At 49.3% G+C, this 21,321-nt stretch overlaps 1 protein-coding gene and 1 long non-coding RNA gene across 2 annotated transcripts in view; one reads left to right on the top strand and one right to left on the bottom strand.

Annotated features, from left to right (window-relative positions):
* Window positions 1-21,321, top strand: part of Plg (plasminogen) — a 37,139-nt gene that overhangs the window by 12,014 nt on the left and 3,804 nt on the right. Inside the window, exons 6-17 of the mRNA XM_040758172.1 lie at window positions 474-594; window positions 1,890-2,008; window positions 4,347-4,509; window positions 5,117-5,253; window positions 6,588-6,747; window positions 8,808-8,989; window positions 9,681-9,829; window positions 10,879-10,972; window positions 14,662-14,782; window positions 16,423-16,500; window positions 16,906-17,046; window positions 19,418-19,524. Of these exons, the coding sequence (XP_040614106.1) occupies window positions 474-594; window positions 1,890-2,008; window positions 4,347-4,509; window positions 5,117-5,253; window positions 6,588-6,747; window positions 8,808-8,989; window positions 9,681-9,829; window positions 10,879-10,972; window positions 14,662-14,782; window positions 16,423-16,500; window positions 16,906-17,046; window positions 19,418-19,524 (1,572 nt within the window). The remainder of the gene's footprint in view (window positions 1-473; window positions 595-1,889; window positions 2,009-4,346; window positions 4,510-5,116; window positions 5,254-6,587; window positions 6,748-8,807; window positions 8,990-9,680; window positions 9,830-10,878; window positions 10,973-14,661; window positions 14,783-16,422; window positions 16,501-16,905; window positions 17,047-19,417; window positions 19,525-21,321) is intronic.
* LOC110339308 lies at window positions 5,555-13,929 on the bottom strand. The gene is made up of 2 exons (XR_002381422.2): window positions 13,199-13,929; window positions 5,555-6,184 (listed from the first exon to the last, which is right to left on the bottom strand). It is a non-coding gene; the product is annotated as an uncharacterized LOC110339308 (long non-coding RNA).

Here is a 21,321-nt window from a genome sequence, read left to right as displayed (position 1 = left end):
GAGGTCACTGGGGACTAACAAACAAACAAACAAAAAAAGCCAGCAGAAAAAATTCTGAGATGTTTCCTGCATATTTTTCGGTCACCAAGTCATCAGAATAAATTCATGGAATTTTAAAAGATCATTCCAGAAAGGATGATGGAGAGCACACAGGCTTCTGAGATGTGTCTTTCCCTTGTGTGTCTCCAAGTACAAGGATGTATAAGGCAGTTTCTGAAGTTGACCTTGGTCACCACAGTTAAGGTGGCACAGACCCAAATGGTCTAAACATACCATCTCAGAAAGAGAACAGGGCGTTGAGTGTATCAGAACATCCCAAGTCTTTTACTGCCAAGTGGTTACCGGAAGTCAGGTAGAAACGGTTGGCAGGGAACACCGGAGGCCTCTCTGGAGGATTCCCGTCTACGCTCGCTCCACCGGGCTGCATCTCAGTCTCTTCCTTTCTCCCTTCTCTCCCTCCTCACACCACACAGAAGAATGCATGCACTGCAGTGGAGAAAAGTACGAGGGGAAAATCTCCAAGACCATGTCTGGACTTGACTGCCAGCCCTGGGACTCGCAGAGCCCACACGCTCACGGATATATTCCTGCCAAGTAAGTCTTGCAGCCATGGCCGGGGCTCCTTAGACATGCCCTGGTCTTCAGACGTGTCTGCTTGTTTCGGGAATTGAAGGCTCCGAGTTCCAAAGCTGGCACCCCTCCCCCATAGGCTGCATATGAAGTGTATGTTCTTGCTACCTATCACATGGGCCAGGGGCATCATGGGTGCTTGTTAGAGATGCAGCATCCCAGGCCCTGTGAATAGAACTTGGGCTATAACCAAATTCACAGCCAATTTGTGTTTCTGTTAAAACTGCGAGACATACTCGTTTGTGTGCGCCCCTTTCGCTCCCTTCCTTTCGTGTTTAACACGAGTTATAGTGTACACTTTCTGGCTGAGCTACGGGTGAATGACTATCAAGGGTCTTGCAAATCCCTATGTTTTATGCATGTTTATCCTGGGTCATTCACAACTTCTGAGTTCTCAAAGGTGACTGTGAATTTAAGAACAGTACCGGGGCAGGAGGAGGGGAGTCCCTGCTCTAGAAAGCAGTGATGGTTTTGTGAACAAGCCGTTTGTGAGGATTCAAGCTCACACTTTGCACAGGAAACTCTCTCTCCACGGATGCTATGCCCCTCCCTTTGTGATGACCCTAGTTCCTTAGTAAGGATTCTAAGACTCAAGGTAATGTGGCTAAGCCATGGCCGTCCCTGTGGAAGAAGACATTGCTGAGTTTTTGCATCTCTCTCTCCGTATAGCTTAAATATGGTTCCTGCCATTGCCTTCCAAAGGCAATCACAGTGGTGTTCTCAAAGTGTGACTAGGCCAAATCACCTGTAGGAAACCGGAAGAGGGGGAATAAATTGGCCGTTGCTCACTTTTCTCTGTCCTAAGCACTCAGTCTCAGAGAGGAATCAGGAACAGGGACAATCTCCCAGCGAAGGAGGTCTCACTGGCCAGGTGCTTGCAGGATTCTCTAAGCTTCCTGTAGTGGGGTGGGAGCCTGGTAGACCAGTAGGACCAGGCATCAACTTCCAGGCTGTACCATGTTGCTGTCTTCAGAAAGTAAACACTTTATTCTTTGAAGATTGCTATTGTTTGTAGCTAGATAACCAGAGTTTGCTTACTTTAAAATTCTGGATGGTTAGAAAGGTACAGTTTCTTGCCCTCTTCTGTGAGCCAGGGCACATGGAAATTTCTAGGAATACAGCCCATGGAAGACTGAGCCTATCATTCTTCTGGATTGCCAGTAGAGGACCACACTCCTCTAATTGCAGGTGCTAAATGTTAGTTCATTCATGCATAAACGTTCGCTATTACTATTAAGAGTTTCTTCTTGTCCACCCAGATTTCCAAACAAGAACCTGAAGATGAATTATTGTCGCAACCCTGATGGAGAGCCTCGCCCCTGGTGCTTCACCCAAGACCCCAACAAACGCTGGGAATACTGTGACATCCCCCGCTGCAGTAAGTGTAGCTCATACCCGATACACTGAGAGCACCCTCTCCACCGCTTTTTGGAAACATGTTGGTGCTGAGTACAGGTCTGCAGGGTGTTCTTGTCAAATGTATTAGCTATTTAGGTAGCTGATAGGAGGATTCAAGCTCACACCTTGCACAGGAAACTCTCCACGGATGCTATGCTCTCCCCCCTCCCTTTGTGATGAACTCAGTTCCTTAATAAGGATTCTAAGACTCAAGGTAATGTGGCTAAGCCACGGCCGTCCCTGTGGAAGGCGACATCGCTGAGTTTCTGCATCTCTCACTCCGTATAGCTTAAATATGCCATTGCCTTTGGAAGGCAATGGCAGGAACCATTGTTGATCTTTTTCCTCAGTCAGACTTCTGCCTTTTGTGAGTATTATCAGTTTTAAGACAAAACTCCAGCTCTAGGGGCCCCTAACAGACTGGACTTGATACCCACTTTGTCCGTCAAAGTCGCAGGCGTGGTGAAGGACACATAAGCAGAAGAAGGTGTAATCCACGTGGCCACACTGAGAAGTGCAGATTAAGGGGTCCAGTGATGCCAAGTTCATCTGTGAGGGGTGGGCAGAAGCCCTGGAACTTTCTAGAAAGGGAGAAGCGATGGAAGGGCTTGGGGTTCACACAGCTGATGGTCTTGGTTATGGGTGGGCTGCTGATTAATATCTCAGCTATGCTTACGCTGGAGAAGCTGTTATTATCATCTCCACTTGTGAGGAGTGGCCTGGCTCCTAGGAGATGATGGTTCTCTGTGATGCAACCTCACCATCATGGGTATCTGCCCTCACCTAGTGATGATCTGTCCCGAGAGGTTCATTTTCTAGGGCTAGTTTCACTCTTGTCATGATCCAGAGGCTGATGAGATAGTTCTGTAGGTAAAGCACTTGCCCCACAAGACTATCCTGAGTTCAGGCTCTAGGACCCACATTAAAACAGCAGCAGCAGCAGCAACTGAACATGGTGCTGGTCGTTTGTAACCCTAGTCCTGGGGAGGCAGAGGCAGAAGTAGACACGCTGATCCCTGGGTCTCATTGGCCAGCTGGCCATTCTAGCCTACTTGGTCCTTCTAGGTAAAAGATCCTGTTCAAGAAAAGTGAAAATGTCCTCTGGTCTCCACATGCATGCATGGGAACATGTACACACACATGCACCCCCACACACAGATGTTTATTCACACACACATACATACAGCTGTTTACTCATACACACACACACACAGCTGTTTATTCATCAGTCCAGTCATTACTCAAATCCAAGGTGACTACAGAGCCAAGTGACCCAGGAAGAAAGAGTCAAAGAGGCAAAAACAAGAGACAAACAGGCCACATGTAATCAGTTGGTCAGCACCCTTCTTCAAAAATACACTCAAATTCAGGGTGGTAGCTCTGCCATTCCCATCTTCCCTGAGCTGAAGGGCACTCACCAGCATTGCTGTTTCATGATCTTCATGGCCGGTCAGAGTTTTTTCTGACTGCTGCTTTGTCAACACAGATGTCTATGAGTACCTAGATGCTTCAGGTGTCTAACTTGGGGGTGCTCAGGAGAAGTAGAGCTCATCAAAGTGACACACATGGGAAGAAGCTATTTCGCACTGTTCCTTCTTGAGTAACTGGAATAGAGAGTCTGAGACGGTAGAAAGACCATGGACAAATGCTAGAGAAGACGTGTAGGCAGCCTCTCTCCTTTGCGTGGCCATCATTGACAAGCAGAGATCCTTAGGCATCTTCTTCCTTACACCAGTCTCTTTTTTTCTTGTAATCTTTGTCTCCTCGTACACTTTTCCTTAAAGATATTGAGTTAGTGTTGTTTCTGTACTTTTATTTTATTGGTCATTGATGGGTGGTTACATATCTAGCTTCTATTTGCCTGCCTTTCTGTACCCTTGAAGCTCTATTGTTAAGATGTATATGTATCAAAGACATTTACCCTTTCCCTTGGCTCTTTTCCAGTTGTGTGCCTTTATGGGAGATGGGTGCTCTCAGTTGTGTTTACCCAGTGAGTCACATATTCTTTATAAAAGGGCCTGGGCCACTGGTGCGTGTTAAGGGCTTGGGGTAGGAGAGGACTTACATGAGTTCTTGCCATGCCTGAAGAACACAAAAGACTAGAGAGAGAAGCATCTAACCCAAGGGTCCACTTATAGAGCAGTTCCTGAAGAAATGGTCTTATATATACAGATTCTACCAAACTGAAAACACAAAGCTATTCCCAAGAGAGGAGTAAGAGGGCGTGGCAGACGATCTTGCCTCCACCCTCCTGTAACATCTGTTGGTGCATTCTTCATAGAAAAATCATTCATGATCAATTCTTTCCCCTATTCAAGCAACACCCCCACCCCCTTCTGGTCCAACCTACCAATGTCTGAAGGGACGAGGTGAGAACTACCGAGGGACCGTGTCTGTCACTGTGTCCGGGAAAACCTGTCAGCGCTGGAGTGAGCAGAGCCCTCATGAGCACAACAGGACACCAGAAAACTTCCCCTGCAAGTATGTCCCTCCACCTCTTCCCCCACCCTGTTACTGTGGCTCGTGAAGTCCATTGATTCCACCTTGGTTGTACTATAAAGAATCCAAGAGTAGACTGATCAGGTCGTCACAAGCAAGGAAAGTGACATTTAGCAATGCTTTTCATCTTACAAGTCTTTCTCAAAGTGTGCCCCACCAATACCATCAAGAATTTACCAAAAATGCAAAGTCTTGGGCTCTACTCTAGAGTAAGTTTGAGACTCTAAGGACTGTGTGGAAAGTCCTCATTACTTGAGCATACAACACGGTGCCCAACACAGAACTAAAGACCTATCCCATCACACGAAGACAAGGAATAGATTTTAGCTATCAATTCTTCTGGGCCAGAGTCCGTGACATGCTATGTGATGCCTAAGCTCGACTTCAGCTTTGTTCTGGTACCTGCCAGCCATTCAGTGTATGAGATTCTAGCGTATTAGATGTGCACAGCGCTCCCTCTACCGAGCATGTACACACCTTGCCTATATTTTTGGTTGTGAGCCTAGCCTTTAACGGCTGAGCCATCTCTCCAGCCCCACACCTTGCTTATCAAACTCTTTGACGAGCGAAACTCATGTTTCTATTCTAGAAATCTGGAAGAAAACTACTGTCGGAACCCGGATGGAGAAACTGCTCCGTGGTGCTACACCACCGACGGAGAAGTGAGGTGGGAATACTGTGAGATCCCGTCCTGTGACTCATCGCCAGAACTTTCTGATGCCTCAGGTATGAGTGGACCATGAGAGCTCAGAGAGCCCAACTTCCCTGTCCATGTTTGTGCTCTAGTGACGTCTTCACAGCGTATCCATGTGTAGTACCTTTGCTTCACTTAGTCTCACTGTAGGTCAGAGAGATGCTTGCATGATTTCAATTACAGTGCTTCCAATTTGTTGTTTGCCTAGCGGCTCAGGGTACAGTCTTGGTGAGTGTTTCCCGAGCTCTTGAAATTGAGACTTTCTTTTGTGCTTACAATGTTTCTTCTAAAAGTCAACACGAGCACATCGTTTTAGGGTTCTGTATATTCCTGTTGACTTGCTTACAGGTCCAACTTTAAGAATGGCTTCGTCTCTATTTCTTTTGTCGCTGACAGCCTTCTGTATTGGGAAGGACACACACACATTGAAGTTGTCTTTATCTTCCCGATGGAATGTTTCCCCTTGTTTCTAGAAATATTCCTCGTTCTGATTTTATCTTACTGATGGTGAGGCCTTTGCCTTTGCTAGTGTTTATTCGCCTTCTGAGATGTTTGCATTCATGTCATTGTTTGTGCTTGGCTTTAAGCCCACTGTTAAGGTAGTTACTTTGTCCCGTCTCATTGCTACCATTCATCCTTTCTCAGGGAACGCAATTACCCAATACATTTTGGTTATTTTGGTTCATTTGTTATTCCCTTAGCTGTGTGGCCTGTAGATCAGGCCATTGAAGGGATTCTTCACCTCTGATGCTGTGGGTTTTGCTGCTTGAATTTCTATTTTGTTGCTGTTTTTAGAAGTTTCTACCTCTGCTGACATCCTCCTTTTATCCATCTTCACCATCTTCATCCATTAACAACTGACCGAGGCAATTTCACAATCCCAGCCTGATAGTGTCCCATTGTGGTCATCTCTGAGAAGCAACGGCTTCTTCCCCATCTCTAGAGGCTCAAGGCTTTGGTGTCCTGTGATCAAAAAGAGGGTCTAGGGAAGTAGGCAAGCATTTCGGGTCTGTCCTCTGCCCAGTCCCACCCGCTGCCCTCATCACGGAGCATCCTGCCCTATTGTTCTCATGAACACCTGGTAGTAACTCGTAAAAGTAACTTGTACGCAATGACATTTCCAGTTAGCAGTACCTGACCCATTTTGTTCCTCTTTCTAGGGTTTTAATTTTGTTCTTACAGGATGCTCCACAACACTATGAATCTCACGTGTGTGTGCATTGCAGGTCTAATGTTTCTCCACCTGCTCTTGTGGAGAAGGAGCAGTGAGAATTCCTCCGCTGCTTTCTGTGTGTGTCGTCAACTAGTGCCCAGGTCTGTCTGCTCCAGATCTTATTTGTCCTCATTCCTTCTGCTTTGGTTTTAGTTCTACCAGAGCAAACACCCGTGGTCCAGGAATGCTACCAAGGCAATGGGCAGAGCTATCGGGGCAAATCGTCCACCACCATCACAGGGAAAAAGTGCCAGTCCTGGACCTCCATGACTCCTCACCAGCATCAGAAGACCCCAGAGAAGTTCCCAAATGCGTATGTCTTTGATTTTAACCATGAGAGGATCAGTAGCTGGCTTAGGTCCCTTCAGTTACCCGTGCTTTAAGCTAACTCCTTTGGACTAGATTTCTCTGAGATCAGCACACGGGGCAGACTATATCAGGAACTTGGCTTTCACAAAAAGGGCCCAAGAGAAGAGAAGCCTTCAACTGGCCCCCTTTCCTGAGACATTTTGTGGAAGCAAGGGGTGGTAAGGTCCCATTGGTGGAAACCTTGTGAGAACAAATTACCACAAAGCTTAGAAATGGTACTGTTACCCAGCCTGTGCTGACGATCATGCCGCTGTCTCCCAGCATTGGGATAGTCACTCCAGTGTAAAGCCCTGGGGTGGTGTCTGGGTTTGCTTTTGTGCTTGGCTTCCAGGCTGATGTTTCCAGCTGCATCTGTAGCTCCAAGTCTTTCAGTACTCTCGCCAGGCCAGGAGCACAGTGCTCTGAGGGGATGTGAGCTGCCAGAGGGTACCAGTGTTGGTAGCCACTGCAGTATGGCAATGGAAGAAAGCAAGTGGGTCAGGAAGGGAGGAGGAGAATGAGGGAGACAAAGGGAGGGACAGAGGGACAGAGAGAAGGAAGGAAGGGACAGATGGATGGATGGAAGGAGAGAGGGAGGAAAGAGGGAGAAAGCAAGTTAGGAAGGGAGGGGGAGGGGAGGGTGGAGAAAAAGAAGGATCAGAGGAAGAGGGGGCAGAGGGAATGAAGGAAAAAAGCAAGTTAGGAAGGGAGGGAGAAAGGAAGGAAAGAGGGAGGAGAAAGGAAGGGAAGATGGAGGAGAAAGGAAGGAAAGATGGAGGGAGAAAGGAAGGGAAGATGGAGGGAGAAAGGCAGGGGCAGAGGATGGGAGGGAAGAGGAAAGGGAGAAGGAAGAAAGGGCATGACAGGAGGAGAGAACAGAGGGAAGGAGGGAGGGGGCAAAGACCAAAGGACAGAAGGAGGAAGGCCCTCAAGCTTTGAAATGAAGCACAGCCATCTTTACTCACAAGGCACAGGACTGACTCATGGATACAGACAGCCCTAATGTCTGAGTGAATCTGCATGTCCAAAGAGCAGCAGGTCTACACGAGGCCCGCAGACGAGCCATTGTATGTCTATACTAGCTACACTTAACTGAACAATGGAATTTTAACACCAACAGCAATCATATAAAAATCACAAAGTACTTAGTGAAAGTTTTTAATACGGCATGCTTAAGAACCACATACTGTATAGTTTAAACATTGTTAAGGAGAACACTAAAAGCTAAATAGAGATTCTGTGTATGGATCAAAAGATTAAAGATATATGAGCCCCTTACCAAGTTAGGTTTTGGGTCCAGCCCACAAATTCTAGCAGTTGTTTCTGGAGAAAGTGGCAACATTTAAAAGCAAATGTCTCAGAACCATCAAGGTAATGTTTGAATGAAGGGTTCTGGAGGGTTGACACTGAAGTCCACAGAAGCCCAGTGATCAAGACACGCTAGTGTCATGGTGTCGGCAGGAAGGGACACAGACAAAGGAAACAGGGACAGTCCAGAAGAAATTCTGGCTCATATGGATTAAAGATTCTCCAGTGCAGGTGGCAAAGCAGCTCAATGCATAAGCGGCATCTTCTTCCAGAATGGTCCGAGAGTAACAAATGCCATGTATAAAAACAATGCCCCCAACCCAAACCCCAAACAAAGCAAGGCATTGATATATTTGTGCTTGTTTTTTAAAATCTAAAGGTAACATTTCAAGAGCTACATTGTGTAAAAGTATTTAGCAGAGTGTCAAAGGAGAATACTATGATACCTGCTTTTACTTTTATACAATGTAAATATATTGTGCATTTTACTACATATTATACGGTATAATATATTTTACATCAATACAATGTAAATATACTATAAATACATTATATTTACATTGTCTCGGTTTGTTTAAGAGGTCCATTTGTGAGTATGCATGTTAGTATCTTCAGTGGGATGTTTCAAAGGTACCTCGCTAACACCTTTGTTGTAACAAAATTGAGAGGGAGCTGCATTCCTCCACCACCACTGACCACGCTGTCTTGGATTTGCAGTGGCTTGGAAATGAACTACTGCAGGAACCCAGATGGTGACAAGGGCCCTTGGTGCTTCACCACTGACCCCAGTGTCAGGTGGGAATACTGCAATCTGAGGAGATGCTCTGAGACAGGAGGGAGCGGTGCAGAGTCACCCACAGTCCCCCAAGTTCCAAATGAGCAAACTACCTCTGAGCCAGGTAAGGAGCTAGTGGCCAGACATCTGTGGGCAGATACAGACACTGAACACAGGGAGGAAGTGTTATGGATCTGGGCACTCCTACACTGTGTGGGACACCAGTGTGTGCTGAGGGTCTGCTATGTGGAATGAGCCTCAGCCATCTTGGGGCGGGTTTGGCAGAAGGTGGGCGGGCAATTTCCTAAGGCACCCTCTGAGCCATCCAGGTGTTGTAACCAGTCACACTGTTGTAAAACTGGGTTTTCCTATGCTCTAGCTTGAACTCCCCTTCTAAAACAACCCACCAATATTGAGATAGTTTCCAAGTGTAGGCCTGCAAACATTTCTGGCAACTTCTTAAACTAAGTAGCAAGTCAGTGTTTGCTGAGACACTGGGTCTGTCACCAGAGAGCAACCGAACATATTAGAGCCGTGGTTCTCAATCTGTGGGTCCAGACCCCTATAGTGTCTAATGACCCTTTCACAGGGTCACCTAAGACCATCAGGAAACACAGATATTTATATTACAATTCAGAACTGTAGTAAAGTGAGTTATGCAGTACCAATGAAAATATCACCATATCACAAGGAACTAAAGGGCCGCAGCATTAGGAAGGTTAAGAACCACTGTATTAGAGCAAGCCAACACTAACACATTCATGCCGTATCATACTTGGACTACCCAGGGACACATAATCTCCTTCTTCCTACAGACTGCATGTCTGGGAACGGTAAAGACTATCGGGGCAAAGTGGCCGTCACCGCAGCTGGCACTACCTGCCAGGAATGGGCTGCCCAGGAGCCCCACAGACACAGCATCTTCACCCCACAGACAAACCCCCGGGCAGGTCTGGAAAAGAACGTAAGCCACCCTGGTTCGAGTTCTGTTCTGCGTTCTCTGGACCAACTTTTGAACAGATTCAGTTTGGTGTTACACACACTGGCCAGGGCTTATCTTTGGTGCTGAGGGAAAAGGGAGGGAGGGGAAATTCGGAGTAGGTTGGGGGGGGGAGACAAAGCGGAGGCCAAGCTGGGGGTCCTACAGTTTGACTCCCTTTGGGTAGGGTCTGGGAACAGGCAGTATCTCATGGCTCCTGGGATAACTACTGCAAAGGGGTGTGGTAGGCACTGCATGAGGAGGGGTGTGGAGAGAGGAGGAGTCCTGACTTCTCTAGGCATCACTCTCCAGCACCCGTAACTCCGGGGAATCTCTTTGAACACGTGCCCTTTTGTTTTGTTTTTTTTTCCGGAAGCTTTGTTATGTTGACACGGTTGATCATAGTATTGACCTTTGTCAGGGGTCTTAATGCTTTCCTTACAGCAGGTTTGCTGAATACCCTCCACCCCCACATTCCAGGCTCCTCTAATGCTCTCTGGGTCACTTCATTAGAGCAAAAGATGCTCCTGTCAGTCAAGGACATCACAGAGGCTTTAGTAGCTGTGTCTGATGTTCCTCTGTATACGGCGTAGGTCATAGGAGTCTGAAACTGTGAAGCAGAGACCATGTTTGTATTTACTGTATTGCACTATCAGAGAAAAACATTGCTCTTCTGCCTTGACCCATGGAGGGTGCAAATATTTTTAATCAACAACAAGGCTTCCTGGGGCACAGGATCACTGAAGGTAACCAGCAGCAAGACATCCTGTAATGTCCTTGATGGCTGGCTCTCTCACATCTGGGCCATGGAGTGGCTTCCTAGCTGGAACTTGGTTTGAGCAGAGATGTGACCAGGGACAATCTGAGGCTGAGGCTTTAGATATACCCTGAACAAACATTATCAAAGAGCAAGAAGAGACGGAAGCAAAGGGACACTCCCTCCCTTTCCATCCTGCATAAATCTTTATGTCTCTATATCTGGATCTCCCTCTGCCCCAGGGAGGACTCCTCTCAAAACGCCTGTCTCTTTTCAGTACTGCAGAAACCCAGATGGCGATGTAAATGGTCCTTGGTGCTATACAATGAACCCCAGAAAGCTTTATGATTACTGTGACGTCCCAATGTGTGGTAAGTTTCTATCGCTTTCCTTCTTTCCTTTTTTTTTGGGGGGGGGTAAGAAAACTACTCTCCAATACACAGGTTGACCATTTTCTTCATGAGGACTTACACAAAATAAACCACCACAGACAGGCCTCACGCCAGGTGCCTGAGGTCGAAATGGCGGCCTCTCACCTGAGTCCTCTTTCATATGAGCACCAGGAACCTGGCCTATTACTGTCCTTGCCCCATATCAACTTAATACTAAATCCTCGGAGGGTAGATGGGAACCAACTATCAGCTCCAGGAGGCGAGCTCTTCCACAGCTGACTGGATAAACACACAGAACACGTTCAGAGGCGCTGGAACAGGACGCACACTAGCTGTTCGGTTGCTACTGTGATAAAATACCATGACGGGTAGCAGCTTAAGGAAACACTTAGGACTTACTGCTCCAGGGAGCTAGACACCCACAGTGTGAGAGACTGCAGTATGATGGCTTAGCGACGGCATGAACCGTATGCACCCAAGCAAGCAGAGAGTGAACTGGAGGTGTGCTGGGGTAATGGGCTCCCAAGGCCGTCCCTAGTGAGGTTCTTCCTCCAGCAAGACTCCACATCTCAAAAGTTCCCGGACCTCTCCGAACAACTTCACCACTTGGGGGACCAGGTGTTTACATCCATGAGTTCTTGAGGGACATTTCCCATGTAAAGCACCGCAGATACTTTCTTCTTCAGCATCAGAAATGGGGGCGCGAGCGCGGGGCGCGCGCGCGCGCACACACACACACACACACACACACACACACACACACACCGCGCACGAAGTGTACAAAACCTTCTCCTCATTTTTCATGAAAAAGAATGCATATCTTCCTGTTCACTCCAGATCCCCCACCCCCACCCCAAGATTGATGCCCTAGTCGTTAACCTCCTAACTTAGAGATGGCATGTTGGGTTCCATTCTTGGGGATTTGAGACTCTCTGGGGGAGGGAGAGGCTGGGGCCTGGGGAACGGGGAGTTGGCATCAGTTCTTGAGATTGGGGTGGCCGAGGGCTGGCTGTGTCTGCAGGCGAGGCTGCCTCTGCTCTGTGCTCACCAACTTGGCAGGCAGAGCCTGTCACCGTGGACTCCTCTCTCCCCCAGTGGGCTAGCCTGGGGGAGGGGTGGCTGGCACTGGAGGGAGGGGCTTAGCTTGCAAAGCTCTTCTGGGGCCTGCCTCCCAGGTATTTGGGGGGTAGCGGTTGGGAGCACGCGGGTGACTCTGGGTGGAACAGGGAGTGGCTGGAGAGGGAAGGTGACGGCCGGGTCCTGCTTGCCAGTGTTACTGGAAGATAATGCTGAGGCCTCCAGAGTTAGGGAAGTGGACAGTAGCTTTTCTCTCCTGTCAGGGCTTCTGTATGCTTAGAAGAAAATGTCTGGGTGGCCTCTTTACCTGGAAGTTCCTAAGGTCTCAGTGTCTCTCAATCTCTGCTCTCAGTTTCTAGTCTTTGCACGCCCCTCCCCCACTGTCTTTCCTGACCCTGCACAGGCTGCCCCTAAGAGGTGCCTGGCCTGCCATCCAAACCTTGGGTTTTGTGTCCTGGTTTCACAGATTCACCTCTGATCCCCTCTGGAGCAGCCTAGGATACCAGAGGGTCTTTCTCAGCATGAGTCAAGAGTCGAGCCTTGGTATTCAAAGCCACACCCATGGTGCCAAGCCCCAGCTGCCCTCCATAATTGCTCCATGCTTTCAAAATCAGTACCACATGGGAGATGAGATGTTTAAACACAATTGGCTACTTTCTGTTGCCAGCTCAATGGACAGTTTCACCCCACCCCCACCCTTTCCAGGAGGCTCTACCTCAGTGATGCTGGTCTCTTAACCACAGCTGATCATTCAACCCCAGGTGACCGGCATCGATTATCCCAGCAAAGCAAAGGTTTCACTTCATAGATTCCTAATCCCTAATATCACATACACAGGGTCAGTAGCGTCTTTGAGGGAGTCTCAAACGCCCGACTGAAATGTCACAGGCCAGGCCTTCAGTTTTCTCAACATTCTCGTCTTCTAAGCTCCCACAGAGAAGTCCCTTCAGCTCCTGCACAAATCTCCAAAATCCTTCCACCTTCCACAGTCCTCCCCAAAACGACGTGCTCAGGTCTGCCACATCGACAGCCCACTCAATGGTAGCTACGTCTGTTAGTTTCTCTGTTGTTGAGATAAAACACTATGACCCAACGCACCTGGGAGAGAAAAGGATTCGTTTGGCTTACCCTTTCCTATCACAGCCCATCCCTGAGGGAAGCCATGCAGGAGCTCAAGGCAGGAACCTGGAGACGGGAACGGAAGCAAAGCCGTTGGGGGAGCACCGTTTACTGGCTTGCTCCCGGAGACTGGCTCAGCCTTCTTGTACCGCGCAGGACCGCCTGCCCAGAGGATGACACCACCCACAGTGGGCTGAGCCCTCCCTCATCAATCATGAATCAAGAAAATGCCCCCACAGACTTGCCCAAAGGCTTAGCTGATGGAGGCAATTGCTCAGCTGAGATTCCCTCTTCCAGGTGACTGTAGTTTGTGTCAAGACGGCGAACACTAACTAGTGGGCACACATGTGGGAAGGACAAGGCACAGTGGCAGTCGCCGAGCCGAGTTTTAGCAAGGGTACCTACTATAACAGCACAGCAACTTTGGAAAAGCCTTCTCTACACAGATTCTCAGGACAGGTCATGGAAAGCAGAGAGTGGAAAATTCAGTCCCACCACTCCAGAGTGTGGACTCTCTGGTTGACTAAGATCGAGGGAATTTCTTCTGGGGAATGTTATGGACAATGCTAACAGTGACCTTTCCAAAGGCTTTGGGGCTGCAGGTGACAAAGAAATGTTTGTGAATATCCCTTGCATCCCGGGCAGTGGGAGTTACCAAAGATGGGATGCAGACCCTGGTCTCCAGTTAACTGGCAGGCTGGTGGAGGAGAGGGAGCGCGCATGGGAGGCAAACAGAGGAAACGCAGGTGGGCGCGTGGGTTGACTGTTGGTGGTTAATCGTAGAAGGCTGTTTGGGGAAGTGTGCAGGGTGGGGTGGGTAAGGGGGGGGGGGGGTCAGGTCTGTGCTGAGACCAGCAGAGAGAAGGGAAAATCGAGCTGAGGAAAAGGGACTTGTCTACACATACAGACACAGATAGAGACATACAACCCACAGAAATTCACAAGTTAAAAAAAAAAAACGTACTGCCTTTCAATGAGGATGGGAGCTATGGCCTTCAGGAAACCTACCATAGTTCAGGAATTTTGACATTGCAACAGGATGCTGATATCTACAGATGTGTTGGGCCACATCTGGAGCCGTTCTGAGGTTCTTGTGGGATGCAGGTTGCAGGCTGGGCATGCCGCATAGATGATGTTGACAAGCAAATCTTGGTGTTCCAAATGCAACATAGCGAGTAAATTATAGATAGCTATGTTTGTCAATCAAAGTCCATAAAGAAACACTCTCATTTTATTCCATGCTACACCAATTTAATTAAATAATTAGAGTTTAGGTCCCCTGCAGAGGACAGGAGTCCATGCTGTCTGCCATGGGTTTTGAAACTCAGGGGAACTGTTCCGAAGGTTGCTTATGACTCTGGGAATGTCACAAACTCCGCACCTGGCCACTGGGCCATGAACTCATCAGGACTGTTTGTCAGAACTAGTCCGCTTGCCTCCGTGTGACCCTCCCCTCTCACGTCATTCCACAGTATCGTCGTCATATGAATGTGGGAAGCCCCAGGTGGAGCCGAAGAAATGCCCCGGGAGGGTGGTGGGTGGCTGTGTGGCCAATGCACACTCCTGGCCCTGGCAAGTCAGTCTCAGAACAAGGTAAGAACCTGCAGAGATGCTTCCCGCCCATCCATGCGAGCCTGGCAGAGCTGCCATGCTAAACCAACGCTGCCCAGTTTCACAGCCTTCCTCTATGTCCTCCCAGGGAGTAAATACAGCTACACGAAGCTTTAAAAGCTGTCTTCTTGGGCTCCCTACTTTGAAAATGACCAAGAATGGTATTTAAGAAAAACAAACAAACAAAAAAGGCTCTGGGTTGCTCCATTAAGTTAGGTGAATACGGTAAGCTATGTGAAATGATGGCATTCCCGGAGAACACGGAAGGTGCTTCCAGGGTTCATATACCCACTGGCCGTTGTAAAATGAAAGGAATGTCTTCACAAATGTAACACTGTAGCGCAGGTGGGGCTCACAAACGTGCTTGCCTGTCAGAGGTGCAGCTATTTGACAATAGTGTGTGCCTTTTTTTGGTGACCCCCTTGAATTTAACATAGAGGCTGCCTATGCACTCGCAAATATATAAGCAAGCCAGCTTGTGGCTGCCCTGGTTTAAGAGCAGAGTGTCTGAGCCTGTGGAAGCAGGGCTGCATGTGGGGGAAAACATCTGTAATCCTTAATTCCCTTTTCCCGGGCATGGCTTCCAAAGCAGACGTGTACAGCGGGCTCATCACAGGCGCCTTGGCTCACCTGGCTCACTGCCGTACCTCTGCGCCTGCCCAGTTGCTATCCACAGTCCCCTCTGTGAGCTTGCTGAATGCCACCGACAGATGTGGGCACAGCTGGCTGCACTCTGCCTGTTACTGAGTGCTTTTTTTTAAAGATTTATTTTTATTTTATTTAAATGAGCGTTTGCCTGCTTGTAAGAATGTATCCCATGTGTGCCTGGTGCCCTTGGAGACCCTCTTCTGCTGCAGAAGAGGGCAGCAGATCCCACGGAACTGGACGTACAGATGTCTGTGAGCCACCGCATGAGTGCTGGGAGCCACACTTGGATCCTCTGAAAGAACAGCCAATGTTCTGAACGCGGAGCCATCTCTCCAGCCACAGAGCTATTTTGTTTGTTTGTGTTTTGTGTTGTGTTTGTTTGATCGTACACACTAAGCTATTTGCATTCTAGCCATTACACCCTGCTTGGGAGTTGGTGATCTCGTTATCCTGATTTATTACTCTTGGGGTCACATTCTGCTCCTCGGAGTATGAGTCATGAAGGCTTTTTGTAAAGCCATAGCTAATGAGAAAGAAAGGCAGCCTCCAGGGCAGGTTTTGACTGGTGGTTTATGTTCCGGTCCAGAGCTAATAGCTTTTTTTTCCCCAAGACAGGGTTTCTCTGTATTGCTTTGGAGCCTGTCCTGGAACTTGCTCTGTAGACCAGGCTGGCCTCGAACTCACAGAGATCTGCCTGCCTCTGCCTCCCGAGTGCTGGGATTAAAGACATGTGCCACCGGCGCCCGGCTGTGCTAATAGGTTTAAGTGCAGGCACAATTCTTTACACTGGAGCCACTGCCTCTGCTCCATGGGGACAGGTGGCACCCAGGACTTTCCCAAATCCCTGCCATTCTGCACATGGGCTGGCAGTCCTTTCTGCTGGGAATGATCTTGTCTTTCAGATTTTTTTTGTGCAACTGAATGAAACAAGACATCTGGCCTAAATGGAAGTTCTTGCTTCCCCCCACCCCTAGATTTGGTGGACAGCACTTCTGCGGAGGGACTTTAATATCCCCGGAGTGGGTCCTGACTGCTGCGCACTGCTTGGAGAAGTACGTCCCATGGGTAACTGGCATGAGGTCTCCTTCTAAAGACTGGCCCCCTCCTCTCCTCCCTGCCTCCCCTCCTCCCGTCCCGCCTGCCTGCCTTCCCTGGTAGTGACCCAGGAGTAAGTGTGCGGAAGTCCACAGCAGCCACCAGGACGGCCCCCCAGGAGGGAAACAGTTCTAAGGAAGATCGTAAAGGACCCAGAGCAGGGCATGAACCCAGAGAAACAGATCTGTTCAGTGGCAGGCGCTGGTCCTGTCGAGGTCAAGGACATCGGGTTCCAACAAATCGGGGAGTCACAGGTTCTGGTGGCTGCACGTGCTGATAGGTCTTGAGGAGTGTGTGACACAGGCAGGCGCCAGCAGGAGGCCTGGACTATGCTTTGCTCCCGATGTCATCCTCCCTTCTAGATCTTCAAGACCCGCGTTCTACAAGGTTGTCCTGGGTGCTCACGAAGAGGATATTCGAGGGTCAGATGTCCAGCAAATAGAAGTGAAGAATCTGTTCTTGGAGCCCACCCGAGCTGACATCGCCCTGCTGAAGCTAACCCGGTAAGGGCTCCCTGGGGTTTGCCCCCCAAGCCGAGTGACGTCAGTGGCTCACGGCTGGGCTAATCCACGTGTGGGATTAGCGAAGCGCTGACTAGGATGCAAAGGCCAGGGGGGGGGGGTGTAGGCGGCATGGGAAAGTTTCATCAGAAAATGAGGACTCAGCCTAGTTCTGCACACCCTCAGGTGCGTTCCTGAAAAGGGAATCAGAACTCAGTTTCCTCCTGTGAGGAGAGAGTTAAAATGTCAAGTACCTTATCACCTCAGCATCGCCCCCACCCAGTGCTCACCGGGTGACATGCATTCACCATCAGTTACCCTAGGCTGACAAAGGCCCTCTTGGCATGATGTGCTGTGAGAATCAAATGAGATTATGTGCCTCAAGACACTTTTAAAACTACAAACATGTGCCTGGCATGGTGGCCCATGCCTTTGGGAGGCAGAGGCAGGCAGATCTCCGTGAGTTCGAGGCCAGCCTGGTCTACGGAGTGAGTTCCAGGACAGCCAGGGCTATGTAAAGAGACCTTATCTCAACAAACCAAAATAATAACAACCCCCCCACAGATGTGGGGGTGCTGGAGAGATGGCTCAGCAGCGGTGCAGGCTTGCTGCTTCTTCAGCCGGCTAGACTTTGGCTCCCAGTGTCTGTATCAACCAGATCTCAACCAGAAACTTCAGCTCCAAGGGATCTAACACTTCCTTCTGGCCTCTGCTGGCCCCATGCAAATATGCACACACATATATTCAAACAAACAAACAAACAAACAAACAAACAAACAGTGGACAACCCCACACAGGAAAGGGCAGAAAGAAACAAGAAGCAATTCACAAACACAAGTTCTGCCACTGTTCTTTGGCCCTATTTTCCCTGCTGAAGTGTGTGTGTGTGTGTGTGTGTGTGTGTGTGTGTGTGTGTGTGTGTGTGTGTGTGTTTTAAGTCTGACATTGGGTAATTAGCCTTGTGCCACAGAGTTAGGAGTGTTTGGAAACAGGTCCCCGTGGACACATCTTCCAAACAGTCAGCTATTTTGAGAAATACTCATTTGGGAACAGGCAGCAGGCACGTGGAACACGTTAGCTGTGCCTGATGGGTTCCAGATGACAGAGAGATGATTCTGGAAGTGACAGGTCTGGTCTCAAACACGGGGCCATGTCTCGGGGTGTAACTGAGAGATGATATCTCGGGGGTCTTGGTGCACTAGAAGGAAAGAAGGGCGCTACCTCCCTCGCGCCCCCTGAGCCTCTTCTTGCATCCCACCACACGAGGAATACAAGACCACCTGTCCTTGTGGTCCTCTCAGGTATTCAGGCCAATCTGACGGCTGGAACAAGTAATTCAGCAAATAGGAGGATCCTGTTCTCTGACAGCCTGACGTGTTTTGGGGGTTTACTGTGCCTGTGAATGACATCCCTCAGAGAGGTTGGGTCTGCTTTGGTCATTTTGGGGAAATGTGTCTGCCCCGAAGCTGGAGACAGTGTGGATTCTCCACGAGGACAAGGCATTTCTCATTTCCAGTCATTTCTCCTCTTGAACTCAAAAAGGTCTGAAAAACTCACTAAGGTCAGAAAAGACACTCGTGAGCCCGCGAACCTCTATGCAGGTGAAGGTTCCCTGAAAACTGGGCCATTTTGCTTCTGTCCCCAGAAGCTTACTTGGAACCCACCCTCGCTTGGTGCACACCAATTGTCTGGATTCTTATAACCATTTTAACCATTTTAACTCATGAGGAGATATGGGGCCCCGAAAGTTGGAACAACTTGTCCCGGCCAAATACATTTTAGTTTTAGGGTAGCTGGGTGACATCTAGGTGGTCCACCCCCAGAATGGCCCCCATTTTAAATTAAATGGCAAATCGTAAACCACAGGACAGGGCTGAGGAGAGAGCTCGGTTGGTAAAGCGTCACACACACTCTCCAACATCATGTAAAAAGCTTGGCATGAAGGTGTGCACCTGCAGCATCAGCACTGGGGAGGCAGAGACAGGAGGATCCCTGCAGCTCACTGCAGCTCACCAACTCAGTGAACTCCAGTTCGGTGGAAGACCCTGTCTCAAATGATGACCAATTGAGGAAGACTCCTGATGTCAACCTCTGGCCTCCACCCGCAAATGCCCAAGTGTGCCTTTGGTGCCTGCGTGGACACGTGGACACGTGTGCATAAACACACACCCCCTCCCATACAAGTGATCATTTAGCTCATAGGGCAGTGTGAGGACGAAGTGTTTTCTATATTTTCCTAAGTCAATGAAGTAAAAACAGCTCGGAGAATGCTGGGACACGGAAGCAGGTGACACTTGGCTGTGCGTGATCTGCAGGTGAAGGGTGGGGGCCTCTCGCAGAGCGGCTGACGTAATATTCGATGCTTCCCTTTCAGCCCTGCCACCATCAACGACAAAGTCATTCCGGCGTGTCTGCCGTCGCCAAATTACGTGGTTGCCGACCGGACGCTATGCTACATCACTGGCTGGGGAGACACTAAAGGTGAGATAAAGTGGCTTTGACCTGCGGACCATGTGACAAAGGGAACCATCTGTGCACAAGCAGACAGACAAAGGGAACCACCTGGAACACGTTGCACGAAGCCCTGCGTGCGAATGTGGTCCAGCTCCTTTCTGCATGTGTCTGAACACTTGCTCTGTCTCCACAATCAGTCACCAAGCCGTGAGGAGAGGAGCCGCTCCTTAGGCCCTTAGCCTGCAGTTGCGATGCAAACGTCCCTTCCTCAGGGGAGGGGCTTCGGCATAACCTGCCAATTAGCCTGCGCCTTTCATGGACTTCACTATTCTGAGCTCTCAGATATGGTGTAGCACAACAACGGCAAAAGTAGTAGTGAGAGGCGGTTAGACGGGGCAAACTGCCGGCGTGGGGAGGACAGAAAGGCCCCGGATGTCTAGACACGGCTGATGGGGTCAGGGCTGGAACGAACTCATGCAGGCGCCACTGTCACAGTGCGTACTTACTTTAGGGACTCTCCTCTCTTACATATGCCTGGTGATGACTAACCCAGCAAGCTGCCCTGGGGACAGTAAGAACACTTTACAGATGTGGCCTCCCTCTCGGAGCATTGAGGCATGTGGTGGCTCTGTCCTCTGGAGAAGCCTTTCTTTCAAAGAGAGATTTTGTGCACAAGCAGACAGACAGATAGACAGACAGACTGACACACACACGCACACATGCACACACACAGACCCACACACAGACTCCCCACACGCATGCGCGTGCACACACACACACAAATGCACGCCCCCACACACACAACACACAGACCCCCCCACACGCGCAGACACACAAAGACCCCCCCACAGACCTCCCCATGCACACGCACACACAGACCCCCCCACGCAATGCACACAGACCCCCTTGTCTACATCATCCCAAGCCTGGCTTCCCCTCACCCCACCGATTTCCAGTCTTCCTCAGCACACTTCTGATTCTGCAGCACTGAGGTCAGGGAAGGGAAACCTGGGTGACTGATGTGCCCCCCAAGGAAGTGCTAGGTTGTTCTTAGTGCTTCACAATTAAAAAATGTTTGTGTAAACGAGGATCCTGGTGCCCAGAGACACGTGGTCACACAGCAGGGACATAGGCTTGTTCCTGACTGCAGGGACCTGGAGAGGAGTGCAGGTTCCTGATCACCAGCTGCAAATAACTGGGGACATCCCACTGATGATGTCCTAGACCCAGAGCATCTGCAGGGCTGTGTTGGGGGAAGCAGTGAGTGAGTGAGTGAGGTGTCAGGTGTCCGTGCGTCACAGATGCCACTCTTGAAGACGGAGTTGTATCCAAGGTGACTCTTTCTGGTAAGCCACAGAAAAGGCAACTTACATTGAATTAAGCAAAATGAAGGGACTTCCTAGTGGTCTAGAAGTCAGTTGGCGATTGTGATGGACAGGCCCTAGACTCTGTCCGGAGCCATCTAGAGGTCATCTAGGGGTCACCCTGGCCACACAGGGGCATTGCCTTTCTTGTGGATGCACATGATGAGTCAACTTTGGCCCTGCCATTGGGAATGAAGGATGCCTCTTTTCTCCCAGTGGCAACAATAACCTGCCTAGCTTGGAAAGTTCAGACTCTGGTCATGAGCCACTTCTGAAATAGTTATGCCTGGTTCAGATCTATGCTACATGTTCTAGAGCTGGGGGCAAGGACCACTCATCCTCAGGAGGAACGAAGGGTAGGTCTCTCAGCAGGCCTATGGAGTGCTGGGTGAAAGCCTCCTAAGGAGACAGAAAAAAAATCAACTTTGTGATTGATCTTCACTGTCAACTTGACTAGAAT

Source organism: Mesocricetus auratus, unplaced genomic scaffold, assembly GCF_017639785.1.
Source record: "Mesocricetus auratus isolate SY011 unplaced genomic scaffold, BCM_Maur_2.0 Super-Scaffold_100018, whole genome shotgun sequence".
Lineage (NCBI taxonomy): Eukaryota > Metazoa > Chordata > Mammalia > Rodentia > Cricetidae > Mesocricetus > Mesocricetus auratus.
Note: the sequence above shows the minus strand (reverse complement) of the source record. Positions and strands in the feature narration are given on the sequence as shown.